The sequence below is a fragment of the Carassius gibelio genome, chromosome A18 (assembly GCF_023724105.1).
Source record: "Carassius gibelio isolate Cgi1373 ecotype wild population from Czech Republic chromosome A18, carGib1.2-hapl.c, whole genome shotgun sequence".
In the NCBI taxonomy this organism is placed as follows: Eukaryota; Metazoa; Chordata; class Actinopteri; order Cypriniformes; family Cyprinidae; genus Carassius; species Carassius gibelio.
Window position 1 is genome coordinate 16,476,977 of NC_068388.1, and position 15,470 is coordinate 16,492,446.

The following is a 15,470-nucleotide window of genomic DNA, read 5'->3' on the forward strand; positions in this document are numbered from 1 at the left end:
GCGATGTTTGGTCTCTAAGAATCCTTCATCCTGGAGCCAACAACTGTCAATGGTGGAGTACGCCCACATACATTACCTATATCAGCTACTGGCCTATGTCCATTTGAGTGTAGTGTAGGATAGCAGCCACCAATTTTTCCCAGTCTGGAATCCGAAATCGGGGGCCCACTCCTTTCACGCCTTTGTCAAGAGGTGTCACCGCACTTGGACTAGAGCCCGCAAGACTCTACTCCAAGTGGGGGCGTGCACCAAGGCTAAAGCCGACCGCCACTGGTCTAGGCCTCCTGTATACATTGTGGGTCAAAAAGTGTGGCTATCTACCAAGAACATTCCTCTCCTCTCTGTCTCTAATAAACTTTCTCCCTGTTTACTGTCACCAAGATCATTAGTCCGGTGGCAGTCCGCCTTAAACTTCCTCCAGCGTACAGGAGAATTCATCCCGCCTTTTATGTATCTAAAATAAAGCCTCTATTTCATTCTTCGATTAATCCGCCAGCAGTGCCCCCCCACGACTCGTAGATGGGGAACCTACTTATTCTGTCAATCGTATTCTTGACTCAAGAGTGAGGGGATGTGGATTTCAGTACTTGGTGGACTGGGAGGGTGACAGTCCGGAGGAGAGAAGTTGGGTGCCTAATAGAGACATCCTGGATCACTCTCTTATCGATGATTACTATCGACAGGTAAGGGAGTCTTGGGACACCAGGAGGCGTCTTTAGGAGGAGGGGTACTGTCACGGTTCATGCATGCACTGTTTCCTGCTCGTCTCTTGTTACGTCATGTTGGTTGTTTCATGTGGGCAGCTGCAGCTCATTCCAGCCTACTTTAATGCCCTGTCTTTCGTCTCTTGTTTGTCAGATCGTTGTTTGAGGTCCTCCGTGATTCTTTTCTGTGTCCCATCTGCTTAGCTACTCCTTGTGTCTTGTTCCTGTTCACTTCTCTAATAAAGGATCATTTACTTGCAACTTGCTTCCTGTCCTTTATGCGATTGTGACAGACGGTAGTTATATCTTCAGTCTTTTGTAATAAACTGAATTATTCTTTCGTCTTTGTGATTGTTTGTACCATTACGTTTACATTTCTTTTTTCTGCCATTATGCTTATGTCACTAACGTAACATCACACTAACTCTCCCTCGTGGCGAGCGCACGTATACACTGTATTTCATTTCATGTTTTAAATATTATTTTTTATATGATATAATACTATTTCAATTTAATTATCTATTTAAATATATTAAACATTAATATATTTTAATTAATTTAACTTTAATTAACTATATTTAATTTATAGATCTAATACAGATTTAAACTGCGGTTTCTGTCAATGCTCCAGTGAAAAATACCATTCAAATAAATAAATAAATCCATGTAAGATTTTATATGGTCATCAACGTGCTTCAGAATCATCGGCAGCACTGCATAGGATTTGTGCTTTTTCAGTTTCTTATAAATATCTAAATGGGTAAAGTCTAATCTCAGTGTAATCAGCACAAACTTGGCTATAATAATATGTGAAATGCATGCATGTATATGATTGTATTTTTTTGAAAAAAAAAAAAAATGTTATGCGTGGTTAGTGAAAAACTAAAAATGTTAAATCACTTGAATAAGGCAATAAAACACATAAAGAACATTGGTTCCCGGGATTTTTGAGAACTGGAGCTTGTAGCCTATAATTTTTCTTTCTAAATGATGTGAAAATCACCTTGTTTACTCACTTACAGAAAACAATATATTGATTTAAATTTTCTAAGACACTTTTTGTTGGTAAAATCATATGCGAGTAGGCGTCAACTATCATGAATATCATTGTGATTTAAACCTGAGAAGACAAAGGCCTGCATAATGAGCTGCATAATGAGCCTTTCAGTCAGCTGTGCCACTGAGAGGGAAGATTTACAAGAAAGAATGTGAGGACAAAATAAATCTATATAATTTAATGTTTGTAGTTTATTTAGAATATATATAATTATCCCACAACATAAGTTAAACAGTTTAGGAACAATCAAAGCTGACTTTGAAACAAATTTTTTGGCATCATTACTCCAGTCACACAATCCTTCAGAAATCCATTTAACAATCTTATTTTCTACAAAAAAAACATTAATTATTATTATTATCATTATAATTATTATTATTAATGTTGAAAAGTGCTGAGAATGTTTTTCAGTTTTTTTAGGGGGAATAAATTGAAAGAACAGCATTGTTTTTAAATTTGTTACAGTTATCTCTATTTGTTACATTTATATTATATACATCAAGCTTTTGAATTGTATAGTATTGTATATTGTTATACATTTAGTCAGGAATTATAGTTTGGAAAAAGTATTTGGAAAAAGTCCAACTAGTAAAATGTTTACACTTTATGCGAAAACTAGTACAAGTATATAAATAAATAAAAAGAGACTTACTCATGTTTATGATTTCTGCTGAATAAAGTGCTTCATTCTTTTTTTCAGAGGAAATCCATTTCTCAAATCCTCAACCACATCGCATCTTTTTGGGGTGAATTATGTCTTATTCCTATCATCGCGAAGCAAACAGTAAAATAAAAAAACTTGAAGAACAGTCTCACTGCTTTTTCTTCTGTGTGGGCGTATTCAAGCCACGCGATTCAGTTTGAATCTGAATAGCGTGTTCAGCGCGGGGGCGTTGTCACATTAGATATAATGAAGGGAGACATGAAAAACAGATGAAAACGCGTTGTTTTCATATGGATTACTTTATCGCAGAATATATGTTTTCAGCGGCACTTGTTTAGTTTAAAAGAAGACATGTCAAGTTTTCTATAGATATCTCTCTCATGTCTCTTCGTTGAGTATTCACGGAGTTACAGTTCATTTTAATGACGTTTTTGTAAATGAAGATCAGCGCAGACAAAAGCTGCAGACAGCAGACAGCACACTTGTTATTATGTCTGTATCCAAAAAAAAGTAGACCCTTTACAGATTCGATTGATGTATTGCTCTTATCTGTACGATTAAAACTGAAAGTTTAATTTAAGTTATTTTCAGGGTTATCAGGAGAAAATTACTCATAATGCGTATCCGCGTTAATCGACTCCAGAGGGTTAACTAGGGAACAGGAGCCCATCCTGGGCATAACTGGGAAATAGGCTCTGGGGAAATGGAAGCCCCCTCAGAGCTGGACGATGAAACCACTAAAGAAGGAGGGCTGGATGGGACCAATGGAGATGTCAGAGAGAGGATGTCATCCTCCAGTTCAGAGTCCCAGTCTATAAAAGCCCACTCCTCATTTTGGCCCTTTTGGCGATCCATAATTTGCTCACCCTCAGCCACGATGCAGGGGGCGGAGCTACACTCCACACTCACACCATCCACGGCTTGCTCCCTCGTGGTGAGCACTGTTGCTGGCTCTCACACCTGGTCTGATGGGTTACGCTCTGGCTCTCCTTCATTGGTGGGCTTGGGTTTATGCAACTCTTTTACCAGATGTTTAGAAGGCAGATCAATGTTTGCGACGAAAAAATATGTGCAAACTGTAAAGAAGCAGAGATCACTTAGTTCCTCACTTTCTGAATCTGAGATAGTTCGCCAACTTCACTGAAAGTTAAAGGGGGGGTGAAATGCTCGTTTTCACTCAATATCTTGTTAATCTTGAGTACCTATAGAGTAGTACTGCATCCTTCATAACTCCAAAAAGTCTTTAGTTTTATTATATTCATAAGAGAAAGATAGTCTGTACCGATTTTTCCCGGAAAAACACGACCGGCTGGAGGCGTGACATGTGGGCGGAGCTAAAGAATCACGAGCGCCAGTAGGCTTTTGCGTTGAGAGCATGTGGAAGCTGTGACATTACCTTGATGAAAAAACCATCATCCAAAACAAACCATGCCTAACAGTCAGATTCAGCCGTTTATTTATGATCCAGAATCGGATCCCGAGGCTGAAACTGAACGAGAGCAGCAGCAGCAACGACTCGCTCCGAGCGGGGCTCGAACCCGGGTCTCCGGCATGGGAGGTGACGCACTAACAAGAAGGCAGAGACGGTTTTAGTCACCGCCTGCCATTCCAACACACGATCGTGACCCTTTTTCGTTGGGATTGCATCATCCTTAAGAAATAAACAATACGCAAATCCGTCGTCAAACTGGGCCTTGTTTGTAAAACAAGCATCTTCGAAATGCAGGGAACAAACAAAAAACACTTGCACAACTCCGTTGATGCTCTGTAAAAATAAACTCCATCCACTGGTCCCTTAATGCTGTTTTTTTTTTTGATAATCTGTGCAGGGTTGTCTTGCCCTGGCAACCCAAAACACACTTCTTTTGTGACATTTCGGTCTCTCGCTCTGTTCAGTGAATGTCTCTGCTCTGCTATACGGGAGCGCGCGCTCTTCCGGGAGAAGTGCCCTTAGGACCCATATAAGGAAATTCCGCTCCATCTAACGTCACACAGACCCATACTCGAAAAAAACTTTCCGACACTTGTGACAAACCGGAAGAGGTATTTTTGGAACAAAAATACTCCTTCAAACTTACAACTTAATTTTTGAAACTTTGTCCATGTTTAGCATGGGAATCCAACTCTTTAACAGTGTAAAAAACTCAGTATGCATTGTGGAAGATTTTTATTGGTCAATATGTAAACTAATCAGGCATAATCAATGTGAATCTAGCCATTTATGTATCAAGTTATTCTACTGTTATAATCATGCATTTGACTGTATGTAGAGGCCTGCGTGAGAATGGAATGTGCAGAGAGTGCAGGGGTATAGTATATGGTGCAGCTGCACACTCTATTTGGACATTAGACAAAATATATGATGAGACCTCCTTGGTGCAGACATTACCAAAATACAGCATATAGTAAAGTTGGATGTCCTGTTTTGACATAAGACAAAATATATGATTAGGCCTCCTCGTTTCACTTCAAATAAATTGTACATCCTAAAAGCAAGCTGGAGACACAGCCATAAAAGGTAAAAGAGTTAATAAACAGAACCATATGTATGAAATGTATTGAACATGGGCATGCCTTCAGAAGCAATGTATAAAATAGAGAACCGACACAGACTCGTCAGACTGTTCTGCAGAGCTTTCTCGGTTTTATTTTCTCTTGAAAATAAAATCTTTCTTATGGAAACAAAACCCTGAGATAGTGTGATTCCTCAGATCCATGGAAGACGAAAATACACTACATTAACTCAGTATGTATGAAATAGCATTTCACCCCCCCCTTTAACGTGCCTAGCATTTTCGAATGGTACATTATACATCACATCCTGACATAACGTGTCTTTACAGGACCTTTACAGGGTCGGTGTGAATGCACGCACATATTCCGGGTAATCACTGGAAGACTGAAAGTGCAAAATCTAGCGATCCAGGAAACAATTAACGGGACACATTACCCGTGTATTTTCCAGAATCACAGTGTGAAAGGGACTTTAATAAGACATGCTGTACAGAGGGGACTTGTCAGCACTATTGTTGTGGGACTGGGATGAAACACAGGAGTGCATGTGTTGTCTTTGAGGACGCTGACTTGGCATGCTGATTCCTTTCCTTAGACCCCAGGGTAGGGTCTTGATTCCAGGAAACGGGGAAGTGTTTTATTTTTTAATTTCTTGTGGTGTGTTTGTGTGAGGATGTAAAGGTATGTCATAGTTGTTTGTATAAAGTTTAAAAACTTACAACTCTGTACATATTGAGCCGGGGGAAGCACTGATTTCCCGTCGTGTAATATGATTAGTGTTTGATCACGATTTTTGATTGCATTGTGTGAGAACTAGAGTGCAGTGCAGTGTTGGAGTGGCACTGATGTATTGCCATTTGCTCTAGCAAAGATGTACAGAGTTCATGTTTATTGAATCTACTATGATGTCTACTTAAATCATGCTTATTTTCTAATAAATTATCAATAAATATTTGTTAGCTGTGAAGAACTGGTGATATGACATACCCTTTGTCCCCCATATAGTCAAATATAGATGTGTAAAATTTTCACATCAAGCCTTTCTTTTTAGAATGTCATAGCATTAATCATTTTTTTCCAGGGTCTTCACAGCAGTGTTGTAACATAATGTATATACAAATGCATTGTCCCACCAGCATAAACTCTGATTGTGTACTGATTCCTGCTTCTTGTTGGTTGTCATGGTTGTTCATTTTTGTTTTGTGTTTCCTTTGTGTTTCCTTGTGTCCGGTCTTGTCAACTCTGTGTTTGGATTACCCATGTGTTAGATTGCCCGTGTGTTGGATTCAAGACTAAACCTTCATCGTCATCTTAATGCATTTATTTACAGTATATTATGATATATATATATATATATATATATATATATATATATATATATATATATATATATATATATATATATATACATATATATGTATATGTATATATATATATATGTATATATATATATATAAAACAGTCATTAATTGATGTTTTACGTTATGTTTCACAAACTTCAATGCAATTCCCATAGTGATAAGATTCAGACTTGTAATTCATATATTACCAGAAATAGCGGGCCAAGAAAATATCAGTTTAAATTTAATTAATTAATTGTTTACCTTTTAAGACTGTTGAATCTTGCCCATCATGTGTTGCTTTGTGTTTTGTTCAGGCTTGAACAGTATCATATAACATTTTGGTGCAAATATACAGAATAGTAAACCAAAGCTTGATGCTAAAATTGCAAATATCTCCACAGCTACAGTAAATTTTCCAGGAGAACTGACATATGAAGGGATAAATGTGATCCATACTGCACAGAATATGAGCATACTGAATGTGATGAATTTGGCTTCATTGAAATTATCAGGCAGCTTGCGAGCTAGAAAAGCCAAAATGAAACACAAGACTGCCAGTAGTCCAATATAACCTAGAACAGCAGAAAATCCTGTAGTAGAGCCCAAACTGCACTCTAGAATTATTTTTTCCTTATAATATTCCAGATTTTTACGAGGAAATGGAGGAGATATTGTTAGCCAAATCACACAGATAAGAACTTGTATAAGTGAAAAGGCAACGACACTGAGTCGCTGTTGTGCAGGCCCAAACCATTTCATGACATTACTTCCTGGAAATGTAGCCTTGAAGGCCATTAACACCACTATTGTTTTGCCCAGAACACAGGAGATACAGAGGACAAAAGTGATCCCAAATGCTGTGTGACGCAACATACAGGACCACTCTGTGGGACGACCGATGAAAGTAAGTGAACAGAGGAAACAAAGAGTCAATGAGAAGAGCAGCAGGAAGCTCAGCTCTGAATTGTTGGCTTTTACTATGGGGGTTTCCTTCTTACTGTAAAACAGAATGGTCACCAGCACAGTTAATCCTACTCCAAACAGTGAGAAAAAGATTAACACTATACTCATAACTTCTGTGAATGAGAGAAACTCTACAGCCTTTAATACACATTTATTTTTCTCAGCATTAGACCAGTATTCCTCTGGACACTGCTTGCAGTTAATTGAATCTGGAAAGAAAGTTGTGTTTACTAGTTATACAGTTGTAGTGTAATATTTATTTATTTATTTATTTACAATTTATTTATTAAGTCCTTTGATAAAAAAATTAATTTTGAAGAGTAGAAGAAGAACACAAAAAAAGCAACTAACCAATTTTCTGTGACACTGTAAGATGGGCTGTAGGTTACCTGTCTCATTACTGATTTCTCCTTCTGCACATGGAATACAGTCATAACAGCAGACAGGTCTTCCTTTTTGTGCAGCCTTCCTAGTGCCTGGAGGACAACTCTCACTGCACAAAGATCTCGGCTTCTGCATTGATAAATACATTATACATACAATTTCAATACTAGTTAATGTCATGAAGTCATTGTAAACATTTTGCATATGAGGAAGTATGATTGTTCCTTTCTGCCAGTAAATGATGCAGTCCTAGATTCTAAAGTGGATCATGACATATTAACTTCTTTCAAACCAAAATTCTGCTATTTACCTCCAGCTGTCCTCCAGCCCAGATTATGTTTTCAGTATTAACCACTAAGCGCTGGTCAGGAGGCAGCGAGGCATCATAGTATCCCACTGGTTTAAACTGGATTGTTCCATCTGAATTCTGCTGCCAGTTCACAACTTCATATTGGGCTACTGTGGCACCAGTATTGTCAAACCACACATGATCTCCAAACTTTACAATGAAATTTACTTTTTTTAGTGCCTCAACCACCTAGCAAAAACAATGATAATTTAGATAATTTAGATATTATAAGCAAAAAAAAAAAAAAAAAAAAAAAAAAAAAAACACCATACTCAGTTGATTCATTAAATTAAGATCCCCCCCCCCTCTTTTTATCACTCTGGGGTGTGTTTCCCCAAACTATAATTGCTAACCTGTTAGCAACTTGGCTGGCAATGAGAAATTTCATTAGTTAGCAACTACTGTTTTGGGAAACGCACCACTGATTTGTGATATATGAACAAACCCCTGTAAGGTTTGATGTTTGTAAGTGCTACTGAATTGGAGATTTTTGACTCTGTGCAGGAGGTAAAATCAAATTGTGAGAAAACAGCCTTTAAAGATATGTTTTGTAATTTAAAAATTACAGATGCTAATAGATAAAGTGCAAAAAAAAGTATATTTTTTGTTTTCTTTGTTCTTGTCTGAAAAACCAGTTGAAAAGCCAAAATGTTTAAAATTGATCAACACATGAAAAAACAACAAAAACAACAACAACTGTTTTTACCTGTCATGAAAAATAATAATAATAATAATAACATATATCGTGCCCTTGGAATTGTAAGGTTCTATCTGACATTTTTGTCAAAATTGAGTTATTCACATATTCTGTGTCAACGTATTTACATTTTACATTTACATGTGATAATTTTGATAAAATGTGTACATTATGGGACTGTTTTTTTTTTTACCTGCTGTGGTTGAATTGCCAGGTCTTTCTTACAACCTGCTTGTTCTTTGCACTTGAACAGACTATGTAATGAATGAGCCACAGCATAAACTGCTTTGTAGACATTGCTTGCATATCTTTGCTCAGGTACATCTTCAATGTAATTTTTCAGGACAAGTATATCCTGATATCTGCTGCAATTTAATTTCACTTGAGAAGAATTCCCCTCAGTCTGTGAGCATGGAAAAGCTGAGTCCCAAAATGCTTTTATAACATAATCTGAAAATCCTTCAATATTAATTTTTCTCACTGCAAACCCTAGAGACCCTCCCAGAACATGAAAACTGTTTGGAGTGATCAAACTCTTTGCAGTTGTCCATGCTTCCACACCAATTACTTGCAGGCCTGTAATGTTCTGAATGCTTAGTTGCTCAAGAAGATTGACCATCTCAACACGGGAAAGAAATGCAATAATCACTTTTGTGGTGCTTTTTTTCATAGTGTCGACTACTTTCTGTAGTTTTTCTGGTTCTGTTCGATAGAATTTCACAGAGTACTCCAAACAAATCCCCTCTTCCTGGGCTGTTTTCAGAAATATGGCCATTCCATTGTTTCCATAGTCATTGTCACTGTTCACAGCTCCCACCCAAGACCATCCAAAGTATTTCACTATGTATGCAAGTGCTCTGCTCTGGTGGTAATCGCTAGCAATAGTCCTGAAAAATGAGGGGTAATCTTTTCTATTGCTAAGACACTCACATGTAGCTGAGTGACTAATCTGAAATAAATAAACAAACAGTGAAGCAGTGAAACCATCATTAATATTGTTATTATGTCATGATTAAGTATGCTTGCCCTTTACCACTGGAATCTTAAAAGGTCCTGTAGTTCTGGACAGAATCACTGTAGCAGAAGACTCTGTTTCTCCAATGATAGCATGTATAGGAGACTGTCTATTGCATGTGTCCCCTGCTGCAAACTCCTTACCATTCATCAATGCCATAGTTGCACTCATAGAAGACAGTCTTGAACCACAGCTATCATAGATTTTGTAACCAATAGAAACATTTGGAAGCAATTGTTCACTCCTGTTAATCTCCTCAATGGCAAATATCATGATTTGAGCCATCCGGAAATCTCTCAGATTCACACTGTCACAATATTCAGGATGTCATGGTTGTTTATGGTTATAAAGTAAGCATATATGATTTAATATCATGCGATATATTTTCTTTAAAAAATCTGTTGATACTAAATACTTAATCTGATATGTTTTTACAAAAAAAAAAAAAAAAATTACAATGTAACAAACCTGGAGCATGATAGAAGCTGAGGTTTTTTTTTAAATGCAAATGAAGGTGATATTTCTATACTGCGGATTGAAAAAAGTCCTCCAATAGTTATGTCTCCATCCTTGGAAAGCAGTGCATGATTAGGGTCTCCCATTTTTTGGCAAAGAGTGTCTTCTGCCTTTGGTTTATGGAAAAGCAGGAGAGTGCAAATAAAGAGAAGCATCCCAGAGATTGAGCTACACTCAGACTGCCAACTGCAAATGACCTAATACAGTATGCACTTCTATAGACTTAACATGTATGAATGATTGAGAGTGTAACCAATGACCTCAAAGGGTAGGGCAGGAGTCAACTCAATTACAATCTCAGAAATAAAGGTACAAAAGCTGTCACTGGGGTAGTACCTTTTCAAAAGATAAATATTTGTACCTATTGTACCAATTGTGTTTGTACCTATTGTACATATTTGTGTCTATGTTGGTACCTTAAAGGTACATATTAATATTAGAAGTGTATATATTATAACCTAATAATAAGTACTAAGAGGTACAAAAGTTAAACTTTTGAAAAGGTACCACCCCAGTGAGAGCTTTTGCTCCTTTACTTCTGAGAGTGTGTGAGTGGAATAGAATCAAAATAATTTGATGATCCAATGTTTTATTTAATTTAAAGACACTTAATATTTGAATAATAAATTTTATTCAAGGATAAGGTTAAGATTCACACAGTGACTTTTGTTTTTGTTGTTGTTGGGGGGATAAAATAAAAATAAAGTTACAAAAGCTGTCACTGGGGTGGTACAACTTTGTACCTTTTATGAACAAAATAAACACAAAACAGTGCAACAACACAAAATAAAGTCCAGGCCTGGTCCTCTCTCGTCCGTCACTGTCGGCACAACACTCCTCCGCTGCCCGGTGGACGGCGACGGCTCCTCCGGGTTTGGGCAACCAGCAGGAGTCCCCCATTCTCTGCTCCTCCCCGTTCCGGCGGATGGCATCAGGCTCCGGCCCCCTGGCGAACGGCGCCAACTCCTCCGCTCCCTCACGGACGGCAGCCACCCCTCCACATCACGGGAGGCCGGCAGCGAGCTCGCTCATCCCCGGCTACTCACTCCAGCCCACTGCCTCAAGCGTCCATGGCGGCACTCTCCCTCACCTGCTCGATGGCACCGCGGATTCACCACAGCGGCGAGGGATTTTCAGCAGTGCATCCCTCCTTCTCCCGGGCTTCGGCACTAATGTAGCCATAAAACTCCAGATCACGGGAAGAAGGAGGCGGGAACCGGCGGACAATCAACTGAAACTTTAATAATCAAAATAAACAGAAAACAGCACAACAGCCCCTCGCGGACGACTGTTGCGCACAAATAAAAAGCAAACACAAAATAAAGTCCAGGCCTGGTCCTCTCTCGTCCATCACTGTCGTTGCTCCGGTTTTATATCCCTCCATCTCCTCCGTGGGACTCGAGACCGGTGGGTCGAGCAGGTGTCGCTCATCTCCAATCACTCCACTGGCCTCACTCCTGTTCCCACGTCTCTCGGCCCCACGCCACTCATCACAATGGACTCTTTAGGTACAAATATGTGCCTTTTGAGAAGGTACAACCCCAGTGACAGCCTTTTTTCTGAGAATATGCAGCCTTTATATATGGACCACTTTTCAGAATCAGAATAAAGAGAACTGGATTGCTCATGATGTGATGATGATAAAAGCAAAGCCACTGTGCTGCCATATTGCTATCCATTCTATTCCCTAAAAGTCACTCGCTTCATATTTGTACTCTCCATGAACATTCTTACAACACAAAATGTCTTAAGAAAATGGTTTTGTTTATAGTTGTAAATTTCTACTTCTTACAAAGTTACTTTTATATTCATTACATTAGCAAACATCAGACTGATGGATTACAAATGTTGATTCTGAAATCTAAATTAAGTCTAATTAGTCTTTTACAGTTACCCACTGTTTATGTAACTGTTCTGTGTTGTAATATTGTTGTACACTAGGCTAACTTCAAATGTTTAACAATAATTTTGTTATCAGCATGATTGTGTGATTTTTCACTTAAAGGGATAGTTCACTTTCAAATTAAATTATGGTATGTTTTAGCTTACCTCAAGGGCATCCAAGATGTAGGTGTCTTTGTTTATGCAGTAGTTTCCATTTTGATATTTTTAGGTCAAACCATTATATATAAAACCATCATATAATGGAGGTCTATGGTCACCACCTCCAAGAGCATGCATAGAGAAGTCCAAATTAAACAATTCCCCATCGTAAGTACACATTGATAACCTAAGACACGAAACGAGTGGTTTTGGTGAGAAAACGAACAGTATTTATATAGTTTTTACATCTTGTACATAAACACGTCCAAGTGATCAGAGGGCGCGCATGCTTCCTGGTGTGTGACTTGTGTGCGCATTCTGGCTTAGTCTGCGGAAGTGATCTCTCGCGCGTGTACATCACTCATTGTTTACACTTACTGTCTATGGTTTACACAGAGATTTCGGAAGTGTTACTTTTCACTGTGAAGATCTAAACATATTTAGATGTACTGGAAATCACAATGGAAGACAATTTCGATATATCAACAGACAACATTGAATTTTTTTCACAACCATATTTATTTGAACCAGAATACACAGATCAAGTACTCAAAGCGATGGAGGAAGCATCCACTGCAGCAGCACGTCTTCAAGCTTCAGAGATACAGAGATCTCTTCAAAATTGGAGGTGTTTTAGTAGCAAGTGTTGTGAGATGCCAACAGAAGTGGAGAGCATGAATGGAACATAGCAATCCCACAACTACAAGATGACGACGAGGACATTGACAGTATCCCATCACACACCTGCCTGACTGAAGATCCTGAGTTTTCTCCGCTGTTGAGCCGCAGCGTTTTGTACAATGTGTTTAGTTTGCCACGTATAAACTGGAGGCGATGACCCAATGGCACGCTGTCAATAGAGTGAGTAATGTGTTGTATTCTTATTATAATCATAAACAAAAAATCTCAAAATTCATCCTTTAAAACCCATTTTAAAATCAGACATTGCATTACCATGTAAATGGTAAATCAAAATCATGTTACAAAATGTTTTCAGTCATGAATTATTAAAATTTAGGTTTGTATCATGCACATTCAAGTCTATCTTCAAAAACGTGAGTGACAGTTATCAGGTTAACTCTGAAATAACCTACCTAACATTGTTCGGGAGGCAGACACACTCTTGCAGTTTAAATCTAGATTAAAGACCTATCTCTTTAACCTGGCTTACACATAACACACTAATATGCTTTTAATATCCAAATTCGTTAAAGGATTTTTAGGCTGCATTAATTAGGTACTTCCCTTAACACCTAATGTACTTGTTACATCATTAGAAGAATGGCATCTACGCTAATATTAGTCTATTTCTCTCTTATTCTGAGGTCACCGTAGCCACCAGATCCAGTCTGTATCCAGACCAGAGGGTCACTGCAGTCACCTGGATCCAGTACGTATCCAGCCCACGGGTGATCCAGGGCATGGTGGTGAGTTGGCAGCAGGAGAGCGTGACACAGGAACTGCGGTGGAGGAGCCGTAAAGGTGAGTAGGTGAAGTCCGTGGATGTAGAGGAGTGGATGGGTTTCAGAGACAATACAATCCAGCGATGAGAAGACATGAAACAGGAACGAGAGAAACAGGAAGTAACACTAGGAATTGCATTCAACACTCTGACAAACACAAGACGAAAAACATGGCAATAAGTTGGGAATGGGTTATGAGTAGCAGCTGGTGATCATGAACAATTAACGGAGACACCCACATGAAACAATCAGTGCTGACGCAAGACACATACTCACTCCACCCACATAGTGCAAAACCCGAGGCCATGGTTTACCAACCATGACAGTACCCTCCCGCCTTCTGGAGTTCCCAAGCGGCCCTACCTGTCGATTGTAATCATCAATCAGGGAGTGATCCAGTATGTCCCTAGCAGGTACCCAACTCCTCTCCTCCGGACCGTAACCCTCCCAGCCCACCAAGTACTGGAATCCTCATCCCCTTCACCTCGAGTCCAGAATGCGATCAACCGTATAGGTGGGTCACGGCTGACACTGGTAACGAGTTGTGAGTGTACTCAACCATAGAGGGTTGTTGGATTCAGGAAGAAGGATTCTTGGAGACTAAACATCACAATGTTCTCTCTAAATCTTGGTTGGCCTGCTCAGTCTGACTGTTGCTCTGAGGGTAATAACCCGAAGACAGACTAATCATCGCTTCTAACAATTTACAAAATCTTTCCAAAATTTGGACACAAATTGGGATCCCCTGTCAGAAACCACATCTACCAGGAGGCCATGTAACCGAAAGACGTGATCAATTACAGTGAACGCTGTCTCCTTGGCTGAAGGTAATTTGGGCAAAGGAATGAAATGTGCCACTTTCGAGAATCGGTCCACTACGGTCAAAACGACCATCATGCCATTAGAGGGCGGGAGGGCGGTAACAAAATCTAGAGCAATGTGGGACCAGGGTCTCGATGGGACAGACAGCAGTTGAAGAAGCCCATCTGGAGGTTGGTCAGACGATTTACCACTGGCACAAACTGACCAGGCCAAAACAAAATCGTGAACGTTGTGAGCCATCAGTGGCCACCAGAATCATTGTTTTACTAAGCTACATTAGAGTAGTGACCACACTGAATAACGTCAGACCTTAACTCCGGCGGCACAAACAACCGATTCGGTGGGCACCCGGGTGGAGGCGCTACCCCTTCTTAGGCCATCTTGACCTTCGATTTGACTTCCCATTCGAGTGATGAGACGACTATACTCTCAGGTAAAATGCACTCGGGAATCACCGGGTGTTCGGAAGGATCAAAAAGACGTGACAAAGAATCGGGTTTTGGAACCCAGGCGGTACGATAGGGAAAAATCAAGCGACCGAAAAAAAGTGCCCACCAAGCCTGGAGTTGCATCTTTTGGCAGTTCTAATATATTCTAGGTTCTTATGATCGGTCCAAACGATGAAAGGTACCCCCGACCCTTTCAACCCAGTGACGCCACTCCTCCAATGCTAATTTGACGGCCAACAACTCTCTGTTACCAATGTCATAATTACGTTTTGCAGAAGATAAACTATGAGAAAAAAACGCGCATAGAGGCATCTTGTCATCTGAGGCAGCACGTTGGGAAAGAACTGCACCTACTCCCACCTCTGATGCATCGACCTCGACCACAAACTGACATGTGGGATCAGGGGCTACTAAGATGGGAGCCAAAACGAAGCGGCTCTTGAGGTTGAAAAATACAGTTTCGGCTGCATTAGACCACCTGAACGCA

The 15,470-nt window shown here is 39.4% G+C and overlaps 1 protein-coding gene across 1 annotated transcript; it reads right to left on the reverse strand.

Moving 5' to 3' along the window:
* Nucleotides 1–6,546: 6,546 nt before the first annotated feature.
* On the reverse strand, nt 6,547–10,361 carry LOC127933930 (extracellular calcium-sensing receptor-like). Its single transcript, XM_052531068.1, has 6 exons — nt 10,159–10,361; nt 9,709–9,997; nt 8,869–9,624; nt 7,940–8,167; nt 7,635–7,758; nt 6,547–7,454 (listed from the first exon to the last, which is right to left on the reverse strand). Exons 1-6 carry the CDS (start codon nt 10,359–10,361, stop codon nt 6,547–6,549), a joined length of 2,508 nt encoding a protein of 835 aa, XP_052387028.1.
* Nucleotides 10,362–15,470: the final 5,109 nt, after the last annotated feature.